This window comes from Mobula birostris, chromosome 15, assembly GCF_030028105.1.
Source record: "Mobula birostris isolate sMobBir1 chromosome 15, sMobBir1.hap1, whole genome shotgun sequence".
Classification (NCBI taxonomy): domain Eukaryota; kingdom Metazoa; phylum Chordata; class Chondrichthyes; order Myliobatiformes; family Myliobatidae; genus Mobula; species Mobula birostris.
In genome coordinates, this window is record NC_092384.1 from 41,098,374 (window position 1) to 41,124,382 (window position 26,009).

Here is a 26,009-nt window from a genome sequence, read left to right on the forward strand (position 1 = left end):
AATATAACCTGATGTTATATAAATGATGGAGACTTCAGCCAGATTGTTGGTCTCTGGAAGCTTTTAGTGCATGGAATGGTACAGTGCAGCAAAAAGGCCCTTTGGTTCATGATGCTGTGCAAACTAATTAACCTAATGATGCCTAATTACATTGATTCCTTCTGCCTGCATATAGCCCTCCATTCTCTGCATATTCATGTGCCTATCTAAGAGCTCCTTGGGCACCTCTATTGTGTCTGCTTCTGGCAATGCATTCTGGGCACCCACCCCTCCTTTTTAAATTTTAATGCAGTACTCTAGATGTAGCCTAAAGGCCAATTTATACTTCTGTGTCAAATCGATGCCATAGGTACGGCGTAGCTGCATACCCTACGCTGTGGCCTGATGCGCACCTCCCCAAAAATGTAACGATGTGTTGCGGTGTTGTAGACCGCAACAACTGTGATTGGTCGGCTTGGTAGCATCGCATTTCCTCCTACGCTGCAATAGCTTCCCATTGGGCAACTGAAGGGCAGGGAAGGAAATCTGGCTGCAATGCTTTCCATAAAGCTTTACAGACCTCCGAAATTATGGAGGACCCTGTGCTTGACGCCAGTTTGTAGCTAGTTGCTACAGCCTGTTGACTTCCACCTGAAGCTAAAACTCGAATGGTGATTGCCAGTCTCTGAGTATACTGTGTGTACACTGATGCAAAATAAATGGTTGGAGACGATGAACCAAATCGTCAAATCTACCTGCCAACATCCAAAAATATTTGAAATGCATTTCCTCGTCCATATCTCACACAAAGAAACTCAACACAGTGGCATAGAAACCCCACCGCCAACTAGCATTTTGGTGGTGAATTGCAGAGCGACGCAGACACACCAATGCACGAGTATAAATGTTCACAATGGCGGAGGCTACTACGCAGAAGTATAAATCAGGGTTAACTAGTGTGATATAAAGCTGCAACATAACTTCCTAACTCGTGAATTGACTGGTTGCATCACACTAATAAAGGCAAGTATGCCATATGCTTTCTTTACCACCCCACTAACTTGCGTGGCCACTTTCAGGAAGCTATGGACTTGGGCCCCAAGATCCCTTTGTATATCAGTACTGTTAAGGTGCTGCTGTTGACTGTGTACTCTCTCTTTACAGTATATTTGATCTCACTGTTGCTCTTGATCATGTGCATTCTAAAGACGCCAGTTATAATTGGGGTTTAATGTTGGCAGCTCATTGTGGATCTTTTGGTGTTTCCCAGCAGCCTTTAGTGCAACTGGGCAGCACAAGCAGCTTGTTGGTAAAGTGTCTGATGCTGCTTTCACTTGTGGCTTTTCTAATCATTAAACAAATATATAACGGCTTGGACTGGCTGGTGGTTTAGGGGTGTCAGCACTGCACTTCGAGGTGAGTGGTCCTGGGTTTGAATCTAGCCGACTCCTCGCTCTCTTTCCATCCATGCTGGGTTGAGTGTCGAGCTAGCAACTTGGCCTCGTTTTTTTTTAACGAAAAACAGACAAAAAGCTAAGGAAGCAGCAAGGTTGCCAACTGATGTGCCACAAGGCACAGAGAGGAATAACAATAACACCCTGAGGCCTAAAGAAAATATGAATAATGCTTGGGATTAATATAAATAATTTTGATAGAAACGAAGAACTGCACTCATGATACTTTCAAACTGATGAGTATCTAAAGATTGGTGGTTAGGAAATGTTCTTTATATGTGAAATTTGTTTTCAAAGCAGTTTTCCCTTTGTTAGTTTCATAGTGATCCGCTTGCAGCAATAAATGGCTGTTATGAAGGAGATGTTGTTATCATCTGTCCTGGCCGTTACAGTGTAAATGGCTATTTCAGAATTGCTGATTCCATTCAAGTGGAAGGTAAGCACCAGAGGAAATATATTTTTATGCACAACGGGTCTTATTAATGTGTTTGAGGAAACGGAGTGTTGGGTTCTGACTCAGGAAAAAGGCACAAAACTTGTTGCTTTGTGATAATTTTATTAAGAGTTGATATAACAAAGGAAAGTTGAATGGACAGTAATAGAGGTCAACTAAGCAAAGAGAGACAAAGGAACTACGATTAATATGGTGCTGTTTTGTGTTTAGTTATTTTATACCCATAGATAAGAAAACATTCCATTCAAATTTATAGGTAAAAGTTAACCAATAAGAAATAATACAATAATTCAAATAATACAATATGAAGAAGCTTCCAGAGCTTTCCAGAATTATACTTTGTATAACCACTAGAGGCATATTAAACTTGCTGATACATACTATAGCTACTAAGAAGCATAGTAAGCAATTAGTTGTGTGTAAGTAATTATATAAAATACAAGCAGATAATTAATTGAACTGTAAAGAAAATATCAATTTGAATGTCTAATTTAAAAGTTAAACAGTTGGATCCAACAGGGATCAAAGAGCACAGAAATAATTAAACTTTGAGGTGATTGGAAAGCTAGAATTGAAGGAGATCAGATTTCAGAATCAGGTTTATTATCACCATCTTAGATGACACTAATTTGTTTTGTGGCAGCAGTACAGTGCAAAGACATCAATTTTTCATAACTTACAAAATAGTGCAAAACAAGTTGAATAGCAAGTTAGTATTTATGGACCATTAGAAAGCAGATGACAGAGGGGAAGAAGCTGTTCCTTAGTTGAGTGTGGGTGTTGAGGCTTCTGTACCCCTCCTTGATGGTAGTAGTGTGCTTAGCTGATGTTCTGAGGGCTGAGGGTTCTTAATGATGGGTGCTGCTTTTTGAGGCACTCCTCTTAAAGATGTCCTTAATATGGGGTGGGTTGTGCCCACGATTGAGCTGGCTGAGTCTACAGTCTCTTGTGATCACGAGCATTGGAGCCTCCATGCAGGGCCGTGATACAACCAGTCAGAATGCTCTCCACTCTTCATCTATAGAAGTAGCAAGAGTCTTTGGTGACATTACCAAATCTTTTCAAACTAACAAAGTGGAGCCACTAGAGTGCCACCTTCAGATTTGCATCTGAGATGTTCACACGCAGGAACTTGAAGCTGCTCACACTTTACACCACTGACCTATCAATGAGGACTGATTTGTGTTCTTCTCACTTTGCCTTCCTGATATCTACAATCAATTCCTTCATCTTGTTGATGTTATTGATATGACACAACTCAATCAGCTGATGTCTTATTCCTGTAGGCTTCTTTGTCACCATCTGAGATTTTACCAACAATGGAGTTGTCGTCTGTGAAGTTATAGATAGCATTTCAACTGTCCTTAACCATATTCACAAGTGTAGAATGAATCAAGGAACAGGCTAAGTATGCATCCTTGAGGTGTACCTGTGTAGACTGTCAACAAAGAGGAGATACTATCAATGATTTGTACTTGCTGTGATCTCTCGATGTGGACATTAAAAATCTAGTTCCAGAGGGAGCTGTAATCGATAAACAGCAGCCAGACATGTTTTGCTGTTGTCTAGGTGCTCCAAAGCTGAATAAAATTCATGCTTTTGAAGGATGTTCTGACATTGTTCTCTCAGGCAGAGATCACAGGGTTGCTGGATGCTGTGGAGATTCACAAGAACAGAAGAACATTAAAAATATGAGCCAGAGTGGGACATTAGGCCTATAGAGCCTGCTCTGCCATTCAGTAAGATCTGGCTGTGGACAAGTGTACTGTTACTTTCCCTTTCAAAGCATGTAATAGCGCCACTGAGCTCATCAAGGAGTTGAGCATCACTGCAATTTATGTTGTTAGTCTATTCTTATAGGACATAATTGCATGCAAATTAGGCCACAGCTATCTGCATCTAATTCTGTCTCTAGCTTCACTCGGAATTCCACATTTTTGGATGGAATAACCAGATAAGGAGAGAGGAATTTAGTTGTGTAAAGAAGGGAAAAAATTTAAAATCCTGAGAACTTGTTCAACTTGGAGACCAAGTAGTTCAGCAAGCAGAGAGAGGAGTTCAGACAAATCAGTTTTCTGAATGGTAGCTCATAAATTGTAGAGAGCAGAATAGCATAAACTGGAAACATCTAATATTTTCAGCAACACTTTGCTACTCCACAAAGTGATGCTACATCCCGAATTTTGTGATATCTTGTCTTTTAAGAACTGTTCCTATTTTACAAATACATTGACACGTTATTCCACTAAATTACAAAAATATTTTCAAAGTTCAAATAAAATTTATTATCAGAGTACATGCAAATCACCACATACAACCCTGAGATTCAATTTATGTGGGCATACTTAACAAATCTATACAACAGTAACTGTAAACAGGATCAATAAACAACAAACTGCAAATGCAGATATAAATAAATAGCAATAAATAATGTGCATGAACTAACAAGATAAAGGAGTCCTTAAATGAGTGTAGTTATCCCCTTTTGTTCAAGAGCTTGATGATTGAGAGGTAGTAATTGAACCTGGTGGTGTGAATCCTGAGGCACTTGTGCCTCCTACATGGTGGCAGCGGCAAGAAAAGAGCATGACCTGGATGGTGAGAATCTTTGATAATGGAATCTGTTTTCCTACGACAATGTTTTGTGTAGATGTGCTTAATGGTTGGGAGGGTTTTACCCGAGATGTATTGGGCCGAATCTGCTACCTTTTGTAGGAATTGCCACTCAAAGGCATTGGTGTTCCCATACCAGGCCGTAATGCAGCCAGTCAGCACACTTTCCACCGCACTTCTATAGAAGTTTGCTAAGGTTTTGATGACATGCCAAATCTCCACAGACTCCTGAGGACATAGATGTCCTGTCGTGCTTTCTTTGCAATTACATTTATATGATGGGTCCAGAACAAATCTTCTGAGATGGTGACATCCAGGAATTTAAAGTTACTGACCCTCTCCAGCTCTGATCCTCTGATAATTACTGGCTCATGGACCTCTGGTTTCCCTCTCCTGGTCTACAATCAGTTCCTTGGACTTATTGACATTGAGTGAGGGGTTGTTGTTATTATACCACTCAGCCAAATTGAATTGAATTGACTTTATTACTTACATCCTTCATATAATGTTATGGCTCCGTTCAAATGTGCAATTATAGTAATTTATAATAAATATTATGTACAACAGGATAGTCAATATAACATAGAAATACAGTTGCGTCAGCATGAATTAAGCCGTCTGGTGGCCTGGTGGAAGAAGCTGTCCTAGAGCCTGTTGGTCCTGGCTTTTATGCTGTGGTACCATTTCCCGGATAGTAGCAGCTGGAACAGTTTGTGGTTGGGGTGATTCGGGTCTCCAATGATCCTTCGGGCTCTTTTTACACACCTGCTTTGTAAATGTCCTGAATAGTGGGAAGTTCACATCCACAGATGCGCTGGGCTGTCCGTACCACTCTCTGCAGAGTCCTGCGATTGAGGGAAGTACAGTTCTCATACCAGGCAGTGATGCAACCAGTCAGGATGCTCTCAGTCATGCCCCTATAGAAAGCTCTTAAAATCTGGGGGACGGTACCAAACTTCTTCAATCTCCCTCCTGTATGCTCATTCATCACCACCTTTGATACAGCCCACAACAGTGGTGTCATCGGCAAACTTGTATATGATGTTGGAGCTATACTTAACCACACAGTCAGTGGTGTAAAGTGAGTGGAGCAGGGGCTAATGGAGATTGTGGAGGAGATGTTGTTGCCAATTGGGACTGACTAGGGTCTACAAGTGAGAAAATCCATGATTCAATAGCACAAGGGGCTATTGAGGCCCAGGTCTTGGAGTTTTACTGATTAGTTTGTTTTCTTTCCCAATCCCTAGGGTATGGACTTCCTGATGATATTGTCCTAGTGAAAGAAGGCAAAGGAGACACCTTTATCGATTGCACAGCCACTTGCGTAAAAATATCCAATTTGAAATTGATTCAGTATGATGCTACGGAGGGTATTTTATGTAAGTATAGTATTTTGCATTCTGTTTAAAAGGGTAGAAGAATATGGGCCTATATTTTTATATAAAATAATTATTAGGAGTCACGTATTTCAATTCTGCTCAGTTGAGTTTTATTTGTTATTAACACTTCAATTTGCTTCATGATAGATGTACACTGGTTCCTCTAATGTCTTCAACATCTTCACACTTGCATTGTTATCACTGAACAAAGGCTCCTTGGGTTATAGATAGCTTGATAAATGGAAGATAGACCTTATGTAAATTCTCAGTAAAATTTTAATGACGTCCATCAAGTAATATTAGTGTTTTATTGGTTCCTTAAGGTTGTCACAGTCAGGTGAGGTAGTGGGGATAACATCCAATTACTTATTAAATGCTCCCAATGACATGTGTCTCAAATAGCCTTTGACAACAAAGTCCAGCTCCTGGCCTTCACATGTGGTTTAGTTACTAAGTCCAGTGGAATAGTTTCCACTGACAGTAAAATGGGCAAAAGTGGGTTATGGTGCCTTAAAACCAGTCGCTTCAGGCAGATGGAGCTCATCAGCCATGGTTGGCAGCTCATTAGGAGAAGGAAAACTCTGATCTCAAAGCTCTGCCTTGCGGCTATACGCACTCATGGGAAGGGCTTCGGGAGTAAACCCTGAGGAATTATCTGGAGCCTAAGGCATTCCTACATTAAGTTCAACGTTGACTGGCAATTCCTGCAATGTCATTGGTGCCAAACTGTATCGGTCTATGCTGTTTCTTTGGATTCGTCAGCTACATGGAGAGGGGGAGCCTATTACATGGGCAACAGCTTTCTCTTCATATTCTACTGCCCTGGCTTGCATACTGGCATGGTTATCATGTAGATAGGATGCAATATTCATGGTCGACCCTGAGGGCCTCACATAGTATTAATTAATTCTGGACAGTATGGCGCTACAGTAGCAGTTAGTATGACACTATCACAGCTCGGGGCATCAGAATTCAATTCTGTTGGCAACTGTAAGAAGTCTGTATGTCATCCTAGTTGAATTGCATGGGGTTTTCCTGGGTCTCTGGTTTCCTCCAACAGTCCAAACCACAGTTGGTAGTTTAATTAGTAATTGTAAATTGTCTTGTGGTTAGGCTAGGTTTGAATTTGGAGTTACTGGGGCAGCACATCTCAAAGAGCTGGAAGGGTCTTCTCTGCACTGTATCTCTAAATAAGTATGTGTTCCATTAGTTTAATTATGAATAGTATAAAGGCAAATGTACAGATATTTGGTGAAGTGATATGAAGTGTATGCAGTGTATATGGGGGAAATTGTTACTCATTTATGGAAAGTTCAAAGTAAATTTATTGTCAAAGTATATATGTCACTATATACAACCTTGTGATTCATCTTCTTGTGGGCATACTCTGTAAATCCAAGAACCATAATAGAATCAGTAAAAGACCCCACCCAACAGGAGGGCCAAACAACCAACGTGCGACCGACAACAAACTGCAAATGCAAAATAAATAAATAAGCAATAAATATCAAGAACATGAGATGAGGAGTCCTTGCAAGTGAGTCCAGAGGTTGTGGGAACAGTGTAGTGACATGGCGAGTGAAGTTTTCCTACTGGTTCAAGAGCCTGATGTTTGAGGGGTAATAACTGTTCCTAAACCTGGTGGTGTGAGTCCTGAGACTCCTGCACCACCTTCCTGATAGCAGCAGCGAGAAGAGAGGATGACCTGGATGGTGGGGGTTCCTGAAGATGGATGCTGCTTTCCTGTGACAGTACTCCATCTAGATGTGCTCAGTGGTGGGGATGGCTTTACCTGTAATGGCCTGGGTTGTATCCACTAATTTTGTAGGATTTTCTGTTCAAGGGTATTGGTGTTTCCATAGCAAGCTGTGATGCAACCAGTCAATATACTCTCCACCATACATCTATAGAAGTTTGTCAACATTTTAGATGTCATGCCGAATCTTCGCATGACATCTAAAACTACAAAGGAAATAGAGATGCTGCTTTCCTTGTAATTGCAGTTGCATGCTGGGCGGAGGAGAGGTCCTCTGAAATGATAACACTGAGGAATTTGAAGTTGCTAATGCTTTCAACATCTGATCCCCCAATGAGAACTGGCTCACATACCTCTGGTTTCCTCCCCCTGAAGTTAATAATCAGCTCGTTGGTTTTGCTGACGTTGAGTGAGAAGTTGTTGAAAGATCAATTTATGTACAGTTCTCAGGAAAGGAACCTATGTGTAACCTGGAGGCAGCTTGTACTCAGCTTTATTTTGAGCACTGGTTCATCTAAGTGTGTTCTTAAATAACCATTAATACTACCTCCCTCACCAATGTGAACTAGGAACAAATTATTTATTTTCCCTATTAGCATACTTGATGTCAGAAGTGCGGCAATGATGAAGAATGGGGTTAGTCAACAATCAAACAGCCTTCCATATGACCCAAAATATTTAATCATGTTTTACTTTCAACAAATGCTATCTCTTCTCCTGAGTATTTCCTGCATTTTCTGTTTTTATTTCAGATTGCAATAACTGCAGTATTTTTAAAAACACTTCTTCTTGATCTGACTTGGCTATAATAGACTTTTTTGAGTAAATAAATTAGTTGTTTTTTCCTAAATATACAATAGAAACTTGTTGGCTGTCAGTTAGTTGGGTAGCATTAGTTCTAGATTAGTTCTAGTTTCACCTTTTTGAAAAACAGAATTTTAGCACAGTTAAGGCAATTGGATTGTTAATGATTGTTAATCATTGTTGCTAACTAATACAGGTGTCCCCCGCTTTTCAAACGTTCGCTTTACAAAACCTCGCTGTTACGAAAGACCTACATTAGTACCCTGTTTTCGCTTTCACAAGGTGTTTTCACTGTTACGAAAAAAAAATTCAGTGCGCGATTAAAAAATCAGCGCGTGAAAAAATCACTGCACAATAAAAGGCAGCGCGCCCTGAGCAGCCACTCTCCCCTGGATTCGGAACTGCTTTGCTTTAACACGTGTCTGTGAGCAGCCGTTTGCAAGATGAGTTCTATGGTATCGGAAAAGCCTGAAAGAGCTCGTAAGGGTGTTACACTTACGGTAAAACTAGACATAATTAAGCGTTTTGATCGTGGTGAACGAAGTAAGAACAACGTGAATTTGGCTTGTGGAAGTTGATGAAGGTGATGTTGAAGAGTTTTGGCATCCCATCACCAAGAACTGACAGATGAAGAGCTGATGCAATTGGGAGAAAAAAGGATAACAATGGAAACCGAATGAGTAATGATAAAGTACGACTTTAATTTTGAAAGGGTACGTCGGTTTAGGGGATATTTGCAGGATGGTTTGAGTCCTTATTAAAGAACTGTGTGATAGAAAAATGCGCGAGGCTCAGCAGTCGAGCAAGCCTTCCACATCAGTCACAGCAGACGACGAACCTTGACCTTCGACATCGAGGCAGGCAGAGATAGAAGAAGATGAGCTGCCTGCTCTAATGGAAACAGGCAACAATATGACACCCCAGTGTCCCACCACCCCAACCCCCAGGCCACGGACAGATACCGATTCGCGGAGAATGCAAAGGTAGCCGGGAGGCACACAGAACATCTTTAAGAAAAAAGCCAAAATAAACATGCTAATTAGGTGCCGCCGACATGTAATTGTCGGCCCAGATCAGAGACAATGCAATGGGAAATCAGCACTGATCTGGGCCGACAGTTACGTGTCGGCGGCACCTAATTAATTAGCATGTTTGTTTCGGCTTTTTTCTTAAAGATGTGCTGTGTACCTCCTGGCTACCGCTGGACCCCTGCGTTCTTCGTGGCAATGTATCACTCAGCGGCCCAGAGGGTGAGGGCCACTGCACCACCCAAACTTCGACAAGTCTAACACACCATCATCAGTGTGCTCTGCGCTGTCTTCCCGATTCCCGTAAGTGATACTACACTGTACATACATTATTTCTACTTTATATAGGCTGTGTATTTATATGTGTTATTTGGTAGATTTGGCAGCTTCATAGTTTAAAGGTTACTGGAGAGAGTGTTCTTGCCAACAGCGCTTGCATGAGATTTTCTGCCGACGGCGCTTGCGTGAGATTTTCGCTTTGGCAAACAGTTCAGTAATGACTGTGGAGAAGTATTTCTACTTTATATAGGCTGTGTATTTATCATATCATTCCTGCTTTTACTATATGTTACTGTTATTTTAGGTTTTATGTGTTATTTGGCATGATTTGGTAGGGTATTTTTGGATCTGCGAACGCTCACAAATTTTTCCCATATAAATAAATGGTAATTGCTTCTTCGCTTTACGACATTCTGGCTTACGAACCGTTTCATAGGAACGCTCTACCTTCGGATGGTGGGGGAAACCTGTACTGACTTGCTGTTAATTCACAAAATCAGAAACTAAAACTGAAATGCTTAAGGTTTCTCTATGTAGAGAGAAAAAGTGGATAGTTAAGAGATGAATCTCAAGGTTGTATAATGTATTGAATCAAATCAAGTTTAATCGTCATTCAAGCTATACATGCAGACAGCTGAATGAGACAGTGTTCCTCTGGGGCCAAGGTGCAAAAACATACGCGTGCATTCAAAATAATGAGAAGGGAACCAAAAGAACATACTCACATAAGAAAACAAATTTTAGACCAAGTTCCTGAGCGACAAGTCCCGCAAATTGATGGCTCCCGGCAGTCCAGCCTGTAATTCCACTGATCCACCACTGGACGGAAACATTGATGGAGAGACCACCCCTAGCCGAGCCCAGACGCCACTCTACAACACAAGCCCGAGGAATGAGGCCTAGTCCCAGCTACAGCCAAGGCAACACTGCTGCCTCACCACCTGTCTCCCGCCAAACAAGGAATGCAGTCTGTGGCAATCATTGTTCAACAGGTTATTGCAAGCACAAAAGAAATGTTCAAAACAGCCACTCAATTTCACTGCATGCTGCCTTAGTGCCAACTTCAAGTCACTAACTCCAGCGCCTTCGAGTAGCAAGCAGCAGCAGCATGGTCTCCACCCAGGTCAGTTCTTCTGAAACCAGTCTGGCTTCTCCCGTCAGGCCATCAGGCCACATACTTTGATAATGAATGTACTTTGAAATTTGAAAAATCTTATAGGATGTTATAATTATTTGTCAAATGATTAGGTTTTTTTAAAAAAAAGAATTATTTTCTCCTCTGAATTGGATCCAAGTAAACTATGACTGGTACTGATTTGCTTGACATTTGTGAAATTGTCACAACCACAGATTCGGCAGCGCAGTAGATACGGCAATTGTGCTTGAGAATTTACACATGTCAGCTAATAATTATTTAATCGTGATGGTATTTAACTCCATACTGTTCGTTGTAGTGCTTGTCGAGACTTGGATAGAACATAGCAACACTATGCTGCCTGTTTGCATTCGGCCTTCCCTGAGAAATTAGACTTTTGAGTCAACTGACTCTGAAGACTGGCAGTATTTGTTTAATGTTTAGATGTTCTTTTCAGCTGCAGTGTAGGCTTTGTTTTCCTTTTGAGAGTTTTAGTTAACGGCCCTGTTTGGCCTAGCATTTATTGTTTTACTTTCCCTTTAACACTGTCTGTATTAAAGTCTGTGAATATCGACCTGCTTCAGTGTCTCTCACTCCGCACTTGGGCCATATCTGAACCTGGTAACAGAAAAAAATGTTTTTAAAATTTTCAATTTAAAATAAGAGATGAAAGGTGTGATGCTTAATAAAAATAATACAGCTAACATATCAAGTTCAAGTAAAGTCAATGGTATAATGAAATGTCCTTTGATTTCAAGATTTGTAGAGCAATAAGAAGATGCAACTGTAACGTGTGGAAATTATCTAGGTAACAAATTATAAAAGACCAAAAATAAATTGGGAGAGAAAATGAAAGAGTGGGATAGAGATAATCTGAGGTTGCAAATTGAATACAAGTTATGAAAAAAAGGAGGAATAAACACAATGGAATCAATGAGACTTTATAAAGGAGGAACAACAAAACAAGTGAACAGGAACATTTGAGACAAAGTGAATAGACAATCTAAAATTAAACATGGATGTGGTGGATTGAAGAGCCTGCTTCAGTGTTGCATTGTTCCTTAACACTTTCTCTAATATATTTGAATATTAAGGTCTGAATTTTATTCCTCATTCCTGTACTTTGAATAGTTGATCATCTTTAATTAGGACATACAAATTCCTCATTTGTTTCTGCACACTGAATGCCTTTTACTTGTTTACCTGCACACTTTCCTGGTTTTACACAGTGATAATACACACTGATGGTTATATGGGGATTTGTTAATGTTTAATCTGAAGTTTCAGGCCAATTAAGGTGCAGCTTTTGAACCAGATCTCAATTAGCTGACAGTACATGACCATGTTATGCGATTTCTGTTGCCTTTCATGAATAACACAATGAAGCACTAGAAGAAGAAGAAGAAAGCCCTTAACTCTGAGTGGAGTCATCGGGACACCGTTATGATGGCGTTTTCTTAGCAGGCTTTCTTATTTTTACAAGGCCGAGTTGCTGGCTCGATGCTTAACCCAGCACAGATGGAAAGCGTGCAAGGGAGCCGGCTGGATTCTAACTCGGGAGCCTTCGCTCCGAAGTCTGGTGCTGATGCCACTACGCCACCAGCCGGCTTAGTGAATCACTACCTTTGTTAATATTTTGGAATTTGAATTAATCTTTCATTAAATTACCACATTAATGATTAGTGTGTAAGATATATAAAATGTAGTAGTAGATGGTTCAAATAATAACAGTATGTTGAGATCTTTATCTAATGATGTAATACAAATGATCTATGGCTGTTTTATTCTAAAGGTGGAATATGTAATGTACAGGAATACAAAATAGGCCAAAAAAGTTATTGTGCTCTGCTCTGAAATTTTGTCTGTGGTTAGTTGTACAATTATCATTTTTGCAGTCTAAGATAGATCTGTGAGGGAAAACAAAGGCTTGTTCATTAGTTATGCAGATTTCATTTATAGATTTTGGTTAATTATTTCTTTCCTGAAAATGTTAATGGCAGAGTATTGAAATATATTATTGATACAGATATTGAGTACTGATATAAAATACTGAGATAGGCACTAAACTAAACTTCTCTTTCAATTGGGCAAAGCATGCTGAATTTCTTATTCCTTTAAGATTCTATTACTCTGTGTAAGTCAAAATTGAAAGGAATTTTGCACTTACTGCACCACAAAACTTCGAAATTTATTGTTCAGTAACATATTACAATGCAATCTTTTCTATTTGTTTAAAGTTTCTCAATTCATTATCTGTTTGATAATTTTGACCATAATTCCCTAATTATTTCATGTAAATAATACTTAAAACTGATTATTCTATCCAATATGAAGTATACAGGTGTTTTTATTTTGAACTTTTGAAAGCTTTGGACTAACATTCAGTGAACTTAGCTAAATATTTTATTTTAATTATATAGGTGTCCGCAAAGGCCAGACTATTCTAGAGGGCTGTGTTTTACAAAGTGACTGTACAGGGGTTGTGCTGAAAACAGGAGCAGAACTGCATATGAAGAATTGTGACCTATATGGAGCAAAGGTATGGCCTAATAATATATTCAGAATTGTAACTAGTTGAAAAGTGTGATAACCCCTCAAGATATGGCTTTTAGCAAAGTCTGCTACCATAGGAGGTTTTGATTAAAATATAAAATTGCATTTTACTTTTGATCAATGGAATCAATTATGCTCATGCAATTTTTTTGTAATTATCGAGGTCTAAATTTAACAAAAATATCAGTTTTATAACAATTTAATGATCTGGAAATGCATTTTACAAAGGGTTTCAAGTTTTTTTTAGTGTACTCAACATCATATTCTGTGAAGAGGTAGGATGCATGTAGCTTAAATATTGAGAGTAATGTAGATTAACCCGAGTTGCTTTTCTTTCCCTCTGGTCATGCATGCTCTCTTAGTCCTAGAATTATATTGCCAAGCATAAGTGTTAATTTCCTTTGTATATCTTTACAAAAATACGGATTTAAATGTTAAATATTTTATAAAGCAGGCTCAAAGTGTGTAGTTTTTGCTTTGTGAAGTGTACAATTATAGATTTTTATGCGTTATGTTTTCATACAATATAACAGTATCTAAACCAAGGATACAAGATATGAATAACTGTTATAACTGGAGAGGGTTCAAAGGAGGTTCATGAAAATGATTCCAGGATTGAATGGCTTGTCATATGAAATGTGTTTGATGTCTCTGGGCCTATATTCACTAGAATTCAGAAGAATACGGGGTGACCTTGGTGAAAGACCTTGATAGAGTAGATGTGGAGAGGATGTTTCCTGTGGTGGGAGAGTCTGAGACCAGAGGACACAGCCTCAGAATAGAGGGGTGTCCTTTCAGAATGGAGATGATGATGAATTTCTTTAGCCAGAGAGTGGTGAATCTGTCGAAATCTTTTCCACAGGCAGCTGTGGAGGCCAAGTCTTTATGTATATTTAAGGGACAGGTTGATAGATTCTTGATTGGTCAAGGCATGAAGGGATATGGGGAGAAGGCAAGTGATGAAATGGTGAAGCAGACTCAATGGGCCAAGTGGGCTAATTCTGCTCCTATATTTTTATGGTCTTATAAGAACAGACAATGTTGGGAACTTGTACAGTGTTACACAGCACATGTGGGAAGTGAAACATTTCAGGCTGAAAAGATTTCAGCTCTGACAAAAGATTTTTGTCCTGAAGATTTCTTACTGCAGATGCAGAGAGATTTTTCTTCAGTGCTTTGCAGGAACATTCCATGATCCATTTAACCATATATTTCTAGAAGTGTAGATCACTCCAAAAACATTCCTTAATTAGTTAACTCCTTAAATTACTCACTAATTGTTAAATTAATAGTTTTGTAAATTCAGTGTCAAGTAAAATGCCAGTAATTCTGTTATTTTCACTCCAGCTCCCTTGTCCTCTGGCTCTGTTTCCTGCACTTCTTTTTAATACGCCAGCACTGTTCCTTGCTCTTTCTTTAAATAAACTTGGACACCGTTTCTACACTCCTTTAAATCACCAGGTTCACTGATGGATTTATTACACCACTATGTAACAGTTTTAAAAAAAAAGTAAATTAAAAATGTTTAAATTAATTTAAGTACTGTCCAATGCTGTAGAAAACTTACCAGTTTGGCACCTGCAAAATCCTAAAGTGGCAGAGTTTTAGTGTACTTAAGCTAAATATACTAAAAAGTTAAGGAAATCTATTTAAGTTGTTATTTTTACCTAGCAAATACTGTGCCACTGAATAATTTATAATTAAAAATCAGCTTAGCAATATTTATCAAGCAATATTAAGCTGCCTTTTGTGTTTTTTTAAAATCTCAGTCAATTAGAATTTGCTATGCAGTATATGTAATTGTTGGTGGGTTAAAACAGATTATCACATTAAGTTTTGAAAATATCATAAATAGGATTTCCTTGCTTCCTTCTGTCAGTTTGGCACTTTGTCCTGTGACAAACCAAAAGCTTTAAAAGTAACACGTTTTTTGCCTCTAAAAATTTATTCAGCTGTTTTAATAATGGGCTTTTTCATTCACTGTTGTTATTGTTCTTGAACAGGTGAAAGTTAATTACCATAAACTGCTGCATTTTGTCTGGGAAAGTTCATAGTTGCTCGAGCGATTTAATGCAATGATGATTTAGAAACATTGACAAATTTCTGAGTTGGGATAGTGTGTGATAAGGAAGGAAGATAGCAGGTGATTTTGTTCCTATCTCCTACTCAAAGTTCTCCTTGTTAGAGATGGTGGTTGGAGAATTATTGATGTGCCTCATTTCATTTTGCGGATGCTATGCAAAAAGTTAAGCCATAGGTGCAATGACTGATTCAAAATGTATTTTTCTGAGATTGTTAACCGGATGAAATTAGAAACAATCCACTATTAATCAAATATATTCCAATGAGATTTAATTTTTGCTAGCATTTATTATTGATTACAACATAGGAAATACTGGTTTGAGAAGATTTTATTTTTAAATTGCAAACTGTTCATACTTTCTTTTCTATTAAGTAATTGAATTTTGCTGAAGTAACATTGCATACTTTGAAAGATTGTCACATAGTTACTGTATCATTTTTTTATAAACTAAAGTAAACCAATTTACTCACATTCTAAAAGAAAATGGAAGTGAGAGGTTAATTTTAAATTTGTGAGAAGGACTTCCATGGTCTTTTAAAATTGCATCAACATTTTTTTATAAAAAAAATTCCACTTTGAGGAAAGAGTGAGATATTATAGCACTAGTTAACATTAATGTATCTGCCACTACTTTTAATTCCAATGGGTAAAGAACAAGACTAATAGATTAGGAAACCTTTATTCTTGTCTTTTTTTTCTAAAAAGCCTCCAAGATTAGGTGCATCGACACACATTTATGTACAATACATAAGGCGAAGTTTATAAAGACTGCAAATTATCAAGTAATCTTTAGATCAATTTTCTACACTGGTATATTCTGAATTTTCTGAATGCTTGGTAAATAAGTTTGATTTTTGGCATAATTTACTGAGCACCTTCTCAGTGCCAAGTTGATTTCAGTACTTATTTAACTTGTTTATAGAGCATTTTTCTTTTCTTTTCTTTTTTTTTTTTTTTTTTTGCATTGCGTACCTTTTCTTTATTTATGGAGACATGCGCTAAGATTTCAGCTTTCCCAACTACAAACTCCATTTAATTTGTGAATATGAATGGAACAATATTCATTTACATCATCATATAGATCACCTGGCTCCATGCACCAATAGCCCCTGTTGTCTCTATTGGCCCTACTCTTTCCCTGATTATTCTTTTTTTTTTAATTTTATTTTTATTTGGATAAGGAATTCACAAATATCATGTACTTTTTTCACACATATAACCTTTTCCATTTTTTTATATGTATAAAACTACAATTATTTATACATTCTTAAGTACACATTGAGATGATATAAAAGGAAAATAAACATTTAAATAGGTAATTATGTACTGTGGTAAATCTAACCTATTAGGCTAAGTAATGGAATTAGTTGTTAAGAAAAATGGTAATAATAGTTTCCATATAACCCTTCTGGACCATTTCCACTGGTCCAAAATGTTGTATATAAGCCTATGTATCAACCATTGTAGGTGTTTATATCCTAATTTGTTCATGCTTGCTCCTGCCCGCAGACATAATTATCCAATCCCTATGTACTTATTTACTTAATTTTTTCATTTTTTTATCCCTTTCCCAAATCTTTCCCTTTACTTGTGTTAATTCTCTATTTTCCAAAAGAAAACAAAAAAAACAAACATTTAGACTAGGGGTGCTTACGTTAGCAATATTTTCTGTGTTGATGAGAAGAGCAGTATAAATCGTTAGGAGGGTCATCTAAAGTCTGCTCGCATTGGGGTTATATATTCAATCCATTTATTCCAGATTTGATAAAATTTTTCTTTTTGAGTTCTCAGGGAGTAAGTCAACTTTTCCATTTTAAATATTTCCAAGATAATTTTGTACCAATCTTCTAATGTAGGTGGTATTGGATTTAGCCATTTTCTAGTGATTGATTTCTTACTTGCCGCTAAGAGGGCTTGCAGCAACTTTTTATCTTCCTTCTGTTCAAGAAACAATACATGCCCCAAATAAAGCGTCACAAAGTTCAGAGGTATCTGGGACCTAAGTACCTTAACTAATGTTCAATGAATACCTTCCCAAAATAGACTTAATTTAGGGCAATCCCAAAAAATATGAAAATGATTTGCCTCCTTGGAGCCGCACCTTCTCCAACACATCACACTTGTATCTTTATATTTTTCCAGATATGGAGTCTTGAAGTATCTTATAATGCTTTTCCAACAATGTTCTCTCCAAGTCAAAGAATTAGTCGAGGACCATTGAAAGCTGCAGATTTTCTCCCAAGCCTCCTCTGAAAGTACCAACCCCGCTTCTTTCTCCCACTTCTCTTTAATATACAGTGTATTTACATTTTTAGCATGGGAGAGTGCATTATATAATCGAGAAACTGATTTACTAGGTATTGAACTGCAAGCGGAATTCAGAATCTTGAAAAATTCTAATTCTACTGTTGATAGGTCTGTATATCTACAACTCTGGTTAACATAGTTTCGTACTTGAAGGTACCTAAAAAAAGTCATTATGTTCTAGGCCATGTTTGTCCTGCAGGATTTGGAAACTTTGTAATACTCTTTTATCTATAAATGAGAGGTAGGTTGTAAGACCTTTCTTTATCCATAGCTCAAATCTTTTATCTCCTCTGTTGGGAAGGAATTCGGTATCATATGCACACCATCTAAAGAGTTTTAACATGTTATTAATTCCACATGAATTAACCACCTTCTGCCATACTTTTAATGTAAGATTTATCCAAGCGTTTTTAAATTTTTCCAACTGGGCCATCAATCCTTTGTCAGCTATTGAGGCCTGTAGAGGAAAACTGTCAACTAATCCAAATTCTATTTCCTTCCATCTAGCCTTATATTCCCTATTACACCAATATAACAGAGGGGTTATCTGTGAGCCATAAAAATAATTTCTCAGGCAAGGAAGAACCATACCTCCTCCTTCCTTCCCTAACTGTAAGGTGTTATATTGAATTCTAGGTTTCTTTCCTTGCCAAATGAAGTGGGAAATCCATTTGTCCCATTCCCTGAATTGATTATCATCCACCTCCACCGGTAAAGTACGGAAAAGATACAATAACTGAGGAAGAATATCCATTTTTATAGTATTTATCCTTGAATTTAAACTTAAAAAGGGGATAAGATTCCATCTATGCATATCTGCTTTTATCTCTGAGATTAATGGCCCATAATTTACCTGTGACAGTATTGAAAGATCCTTCGGCAGGGTTATTCCTAAATATTTTAATGATTTAGCTTCCCACTTAAGATCATATGTATCCTGCAATTTTTTGGATGGTGTATAATTTAGGGACATAACCTGCGTTTTCTTTACATTTATTTTATTTTATAACCTGATATTTTCCCAAAGTCATCCAACAGTGTAAACAATCCTATAAATGATTTGTAGGAAGAGGTGCAGTCGATGTTTCAGGCCGAGACCCTTCGTCACTTTGATGTGTGTTGCTTGAATTTCCATGGCCTGCTGCGTTCACCAGTAACTTTGATGTGTGTTGCTTGAATTTCCATGGCCTGCTGCGTTCACCAGCAACTTTGATGTGTGTTGCTTGAATTTCCATGGCCTGCTGCGTTCACCAGCAACTTTGATGTGTGTTGCTTGAATTTCCATGGCCTGCTGCGTTCACCAGCAACTTTGATGTGTGTTGCTTGAATTTCCAGTGGCCTGCTGCGTTCACCAGCAACTTTGATGTGTGTTGCTTGAATTTCTAGCATCTGCAGAATTCCTGTTGTTTGCCTATAAATGATTTTTCTGGTTCACTCAGATAGACCAAAATATCATCTGAGAATAACGCCACTTTCTGTTCAATCCCTGCCACCTTGATACCTTTTACGATTTCGCTCTGTCTTATTAGTTGGGCAAGCGGTTCAATATATAGCGCAAAAAGGAGAGGAGAAATTGAGCATCCCTGTCTAGTGCCTCTCTCTAAGATGAAGGAGTCAGAGAGGCCTCTCTCCAAGATGAAGGAGTCAGAGAGGGAGCATTTTTCATACAAACAAATCTTAAGCTTTATTTCAATAACACTTGCCTTTAAGAAAAAAATTCTGAATCTGTTATTAAAGTTAAAAAAAAAGACTCTTGCTCTAAAATATATTGTACATAAATGTGTGTCAGTGCACTCAGTCTTGGAGGGTTTTGGCACTGCCTTGGGGAAATCAATGAAAGCATTTAAAATAGTAATTTATATAGAATATCCTTAGAAAAATGACCAATGTTTGCACTTTCAACAGGGAGCAGGCATTGAAATTTATCCTAGCAGTACATGTGAGCTGTTTGGCAATGATATACATCACTGCAAGGAGGGAATACTTGTTAAGGTAAGTTCAATGATAGTTGGGGATGTAAGTAGTACAACAACAGAAACTTGTATTTATATACCAACTTAAATATAAAGAAACAATTCATTCACAAAATAGGAACAGATAAGAAATTTAAGAAAGAATACAAGACAACAAGATTGACCAGATATTTGGCTAAAAGCTATACTTACAACAGCTAGTTAATGGTAAGAGGGGGAATAAATAATAAGGGCTTAGGATTTAGAAGTAAAAATAAATGGAAATGGTTTTGTGCATAATGAGGCAGACTTTATTTTAAAAAAAGAGAAAGAAATAAAGCAATACCTCTGCCATGGATAGTCTGAAACCCAGCTGTTAAAGGAGGGTTGGGTAAGAGATTAGCAACTCCATCCCCTAAAAATCCAGTGCTAAAGAAATGCCAACAGAAGCTCCAAAGACCTCATCCCTGGGAAAGGAAGAATCTTTGAAGATGGTCTACAGCTGGGGACAGTTTGAAAGACTGGCCCAGGACAGAACACTCTGGTGAATTGCTGTCAGTGGCCTATGCCTCAGTAGGGGCGATGGGCTTAAGAAGAAAAGAATGATAATTTAAAAGATGCTGAAGTTAACATATGATAAAGTGTCAATATTAAGTGTACTGTTCTCAGTTAATGATTTTACAGTAGTTACACTTCTGTATTCTGTTATAATTTTACCTTGTACTACCTCAAAGCACTGTATGAGCAGTATGCTAAGCAGGCTTTTCACTGTAACTTGGTACATGTGACAATAATAAGCCAATCTAATTTCAGATTGTACAGTATGTTCAAGCAATTTATTAGTGATGAAAAGTTTGCATTTTTGTTAAATACAGTTTAGTGTAAAAGCCTTAGGCATACTATATTTTTGTTTTAGATGTTGATTTTTTTTCTTTGTCCTCTGCTTTAGTGTGTCAGTACAGAAAAGGAAATTTTAGAAAAGCATTCATTTTCAAAACATTAGGTGTGAGAGAAATTTTTGTATTTCATTAAAGAAAAGAATATGAAGTAACAGGCCACTTCAAGTAAAAACTTGATTATTTTTAGGTATATAGCCCTGTGCATGATTAAACCAAGTTAACAAACAGGATGTTAAAAATCAAAGCTCAAAGTACATTTATTATCAAAGTATGTATACTTTGTACAACCTTGAGATTTGTTTCCTTACAGCCAGCTACAAAATGAAGAAACCCAATAGAACCCATTTTAAAAAAGAAAGACTATAAGACATCCAACGTGCAGAGAAAAAAAAGTGCAAACAAGAAAAGTAAGCAAATAATATTCAGAACTGAAGTTCACAGAAGTGAGTCCACACTGTGATAGTTGCAGGCCGCAGCCACAGTCCGGTGCAGACATGAGTAAACCTCATGGAGCAGCGAGCTGACGTTCAGTGCAGAGCAGTGATTGAGCCGGATACAAACAACGTAATTGAATGCACTAAACTGATGAACTGAAACAGAAACGGGTGTAGAAGAAATCAAACTGGGCGAAGAACAACCAAACTAAAAGATGATGGTGTGCTAGGTGCAACAGTTTAACTTCCAAATCATCAATTTTTACACCATGGCAAGAGTGAGAATAGCAACAAGACACAATGTGTCATCCTGTATAGGCAAGGTCTCTCGAAGAAGAAATTTGTGGCAGGCAGGAGTTTCAAGGTGAGCTGTAGAAGTGATACTGAAGAAGTGCAAATAAATGGGAAGGTTGAACACCAGAAGCACAGTAGGTGGCCATGGATACTGAGTGCAACAGACGAGATGCCCCTGCTAAATTGGAAGATGTTCAGCACTCCTATCAACTCTGTACTCGCAGGAACCACTTGAACCCGAGTACACCCCTTTACAATTTTAAGAAGTCTTATCAGAAGTATCTTCATGGAAGAGTTGCTGCCAAAAAGCCATTCCTCTGAAGTGGAAACAAAGCCAAGAGGCTCACCTACTGTACACCAAGGACTGGGTTGCTAAACAATGGCAGCAAGTAATCTGGACTGATGAATCAAAATTAGAATTTTTTTTTGGCTCAAACAGGAGGCAGTTTATCTGTAGAAGAGCTGGAGAGTACTATATGGAACAGTGCCTGTAACCAACATGGAAACATGGCAAAGGTTCCCTGCAGATTTGGGGTTGCATTTCTACAAATGGAGTTGGTGATCTGGTCAGAAATAATGGAATTCTCAATGCAGAGAAGTAAAAGCAGATTTTCATCCAACACCCAATACCGTCATTGAGGCATCTGATCAGACTCAATTACATTCAGCCTTAAGCTAATGACCCCCAAACATATGGCCAAGGTCATAAAGAACTATCTTCAGCAAAAAGAAGAACAAGGAGTTCTGCAACAGATGGAATGGCCTCTACAGAGCCCTGATCTCAACATCATCAAGGCTGCCTGGACCTACCTGGAGAGGTAGAAGCAAGTTAAACAGCCAAAGTCTGCAGGCAAACTGTGGCAAGTTCTCCCAAAACGCTTGGAACAACCTCCCAGCCAATTTTCATATAAAACTGTAAGAAAATGTCCCGAAGAGAAGTGATGCAGTTTTAAAGGCAAAGAGTGATCACACCAAATATTGATTGATTTAGTTTCTACAGTTTACTGCTCTTTATTGTAATTTTTTGATATTTAAAAACTTTATTTCATTATTTTTGAAAGCATCTTTGCTTTACATTTTTTTACATGTGATTATATTTCCAGGCTCTCAAACAGAGCAATATCAAATTCAGGTTAATGAAGGAATAGTACATACTATGCTTAAAAAATGTTTTGGCATGTGTTGGAAAGTATCCTATAATTAGGTGTCATGTATAACTGGTTGTGACTAGTATGTGTGGTATAAGTTGTATGAATCCCAATGAAATTTGTTTGAACTCATTGCAGAATTTCATGGAGCAACTATATGACATGCCAAAAATAACAATGATGAATAATCTGATCCATAATCATGAAGGCTATGGCATTACAATGTCCAAATTTGCAATTAACTTCACAAAAATGAAACCATTTTTCGTACAGCAGCTTACAAGTAAGTGGAAAAGAAAGCTTGTGAACTGATTGATTCTTTGTCAGATTTCTTGCATGCAGAATGTAGTCAGAATTGGGGGAAAACAATAGAAAGAACTGTTGGTTTCATAAGGTGAAGTTTATAAAGACTGCAATTTATCAAGAAATCTTTAGATTAATTTTCTACACTGGTATATTTTCTGAATGCTTGGTCAATAAAAGTTTGATATTTGGCATAATTAACTTGGCACTGAGAAAGTGCTAAGTAGATTTCAGTATTTATTTATTTAACTTATTTATAGAGCATTTTTCATACAATCAATGTAATTCAAAAGATGTATTTGTTGTCAGGAAGTGAAGTTCACACATCCTCACATCCTTGTCTACCATCTGGAAAATGAATTAAACTAGTTACTTGTTGAAAAATGATATTGGCTATCCTGAGTAGTAAGAGCAGTATTTGCAACAAGATAAATCTGAAGATTTATTTGTGTTTCTGTTCTGTAGGTGACACGGAGGTAAAGAAGAATTTGCAAAATGATTTCAATGAACAAAATTTGGAATTAAATTCTGGTTGTGGTATAACACAGCATGTACCAGATTTATTAATTGATGACTGTAGTCCTACTGCATGTGAAGAAATAGTTGTCTTGTACCCCACTGATGCAGCTGAATGTGATGAAGCAATAACAAATGAATTAATTTCTACTTCTGCAACAAAGAGGGAACAGTCCAGAAGCAGATTAAATGAAACAGTAGACAGTGAGATGAATAACTTAATATCACAAGAAATATTCCCATCCATTGTAGGTAATCATTTTAAGAAAAATGGAAAAGGAAGTTTTGGAATTGTGTACTGTTAATTTCATTTTTTGTGTACAGAAAACATTGTATATGAAATACATTTGTAGACAAGTTGTACAGCTGCTTTGAAGATTTATATATGTAAAATGACAAGAGCAAGCAAATAAGAAAATGTAATTCTTGATAGTACTGCAGTCCAAGGGTCTTCTCAATAGTAGGTATATATACTCAGGTTTATGATGTTTTAGGCTATGAACCGTTTGATGAAATAAGGGTATTTGTGTTGAATTATAACCAGTTAATTTATCTTGTATCTAAGGTAATTTAGAAAGACATTTTCTTAAGCTGCAATTTTGTCACAATTCATTTAGTAGTGTAAAATTGAATTTGTTAAGTTTATAGTGGGTTAGTCTCAGAATTTTTCACATGCCATTGCTGAAAGCATTTAAGTCCCAAAAATGAAAACTACTTGTGAACTCTAGGGGCTTACTTTACAGTCATACTTCCTTTGTACACATTCACTAATCTCTGAAACACTGCTGGAGGAACTCAGTGTGTCAGAACACACTAATAAAGGCAGAGGGATGGGTAACATTTTTGGTTAAGACGCTACATTAGTCCTGCTTTTGGGTCTTGACTCAAGATGTCGACTACCCCTATGCCTCCACAACGGCTACTTGGTTTGTTGAGTTCCTTCAGCTTTATGCTCCCTGTTACAGCACCCGCAGTCTATTGTGTCTTCCTTAATTTATAATCTGTTTATTTTCAACACTTTTTTAAAAACTTTATTCCTGCTTTTTTTTGCTTTTAGTTTTGGTTGGGGGCTGGTGTTATATGAAGAAATAGTTTAGCACCTAATCAGTATGGCTAGATATAGGTCCTCTCTGTTGGTTATTTTTCCATTATTAACATTGAACAATTCTACATTTATATGTACTGTGGATGAATTTGGGAACTTGCGTTGTATTGAATGAAGGAAGATTCTTGATAACCAGGTGAAACCATGTAACTGTATTAATACTGAGTTAATACTCTGTCACACTGTTAATATAAACATTATAATGAGAGATGAAGTTGAATAAAGATGAGAATACATTCTACTGTATTTATTTTCCAAACGTGACTAGTTTACTTTGTCAACATTCATTTCATGTACTTCATGTTTTTATTGTCCAATTAATGACTTTTATTCCTTTAGTTAGAGATCCATATTTCAAAAAAAATTTTTAGTTAAGAACTCAATTAGCTTTCTTTTGGAACCAATGATTTTATTTTATATTGATTTGTAGTTAATTTAGATTTTCCTTGAATACTAATTCCAGTACGCAACCAGCTGTTATTCAATGAAAATACCAAGTATGTTGGAATTAATATAGAATCTAGTTACTTTGTACTGAATAAATAAGACAATAATACATAGAGGCAGAATTAGGTCACTTGACCCATCGAATCTGCCCCATCCTTTCGTCATGGCTGATTCGTTTGCCTCTCAACCCCATTCTCATGCCTTATCCCCGTAGCCTTTTACACCTTGTCTGCTCGAAAACCTCTTAACCTCCTCTTTAAACACAACCAATCACCTGGCCTCCATAGCCACCTGTCACTACCCTCTGGCTAAAGAAATTCCTCCTCATCTCCTCCATTCTAAATGGATATCCCTCTATTCTGAGGCTGTTCCTTCTGGTCCTAGACTTCCCCTTCATAAGAAACAACCTCTCCATATCCACTGTATTCAACATTTGGTATGTTTCAATGAGATTCCCCCCCACAATCTTCTAAATTCCAATGAATAAAGATCTAGAGTGATCAGTTGCTCCTCATATGATAAGCACTTCATTCTTGGAATGCAAGTCCACTGGAGCTGACTTCACATGCTAAGACAGGCATGTCCCTATCTCAACGGAGTTTGACGCCGCCAGCCAGCCTCAACCTGTTTAGCCCGCCTGTTGGAGTGGTGTACTGGGGTGTGGCATCATCGCATGCAAACAGCTACTTGGAGCCACAGGTGAGAGCTGAGTGTCTAGTGGGGACCAAAGATGAGTGAGCTGCCCCCGAATGGACATGCGTAGTCCCTTCACCAGCAGTACTACCCCTCCCTGGAAACCGCATACACCCCCATTTCCAATGACAGGTGTAAAGGAGAATGAAATAATTGTTACTTGGGATCAGGTGAGGGTAGATGGTAGCCTCGTACCCTATTGAGATGGGGACATACTTGTCCTAGCATACAAATCGGTTCTGGCGTACTGGGCAGATGAGATCCAGTGAGATCCAAAGGCCAGGAAGGTGGTACCGCAACACTGCATGGACAGGGAAGGGCAAGACAAGGCACAGAAGTCATTATTGTCATCTATTGCAACCAAACTAGACCAAATTTGAGGTGCTTGTTTGTA

General features: G+C 37.8%; 1 protein-coding gene across 2 annotated transcripts in view; it reads left to right on the forward strand.

The window, feature by feature from the left end:
* The window catches only part of shcbp1 (SHC SH2-domain binding protein 1), a 40,665-nt gene extending 15,937 nt beyond the window's left edge, over positions 1-24,728 (forward strand). For both annotated transcript variants that reach the window (XM_072279654.1, XM_072279653.1), the window contains 6 exons: positions 1,749-1,869; positions 5,748-5,879; positions 13,302-13,420; positions 19,730-19,816; positions 22,690-22,834; positions 23,320-24,728. In XM_072279654.1, the coding sequence (XP_072135755.1) occupies positions 1,749-1,869; positions 5,748-5,879; positions 13,302-13,420; positions 19,730-19,816; positions 22,690-22,834; positions 23,320-23,675 (960 nt within the window). In that variant the 3' untranslated portion in view covers positions 23,676-24,728. The remainder of the gene's footprint in view (positions 1-1,748; positions 1,870-5,747; positions 5,880-13,301; positions 13,421-19,729; positions 19,817-22,689; positions 22,835-23,319) is intronic.
* The last annotated feature ends 1,281 nt before the right edge of the window (positions 24,729-26,009 follow it).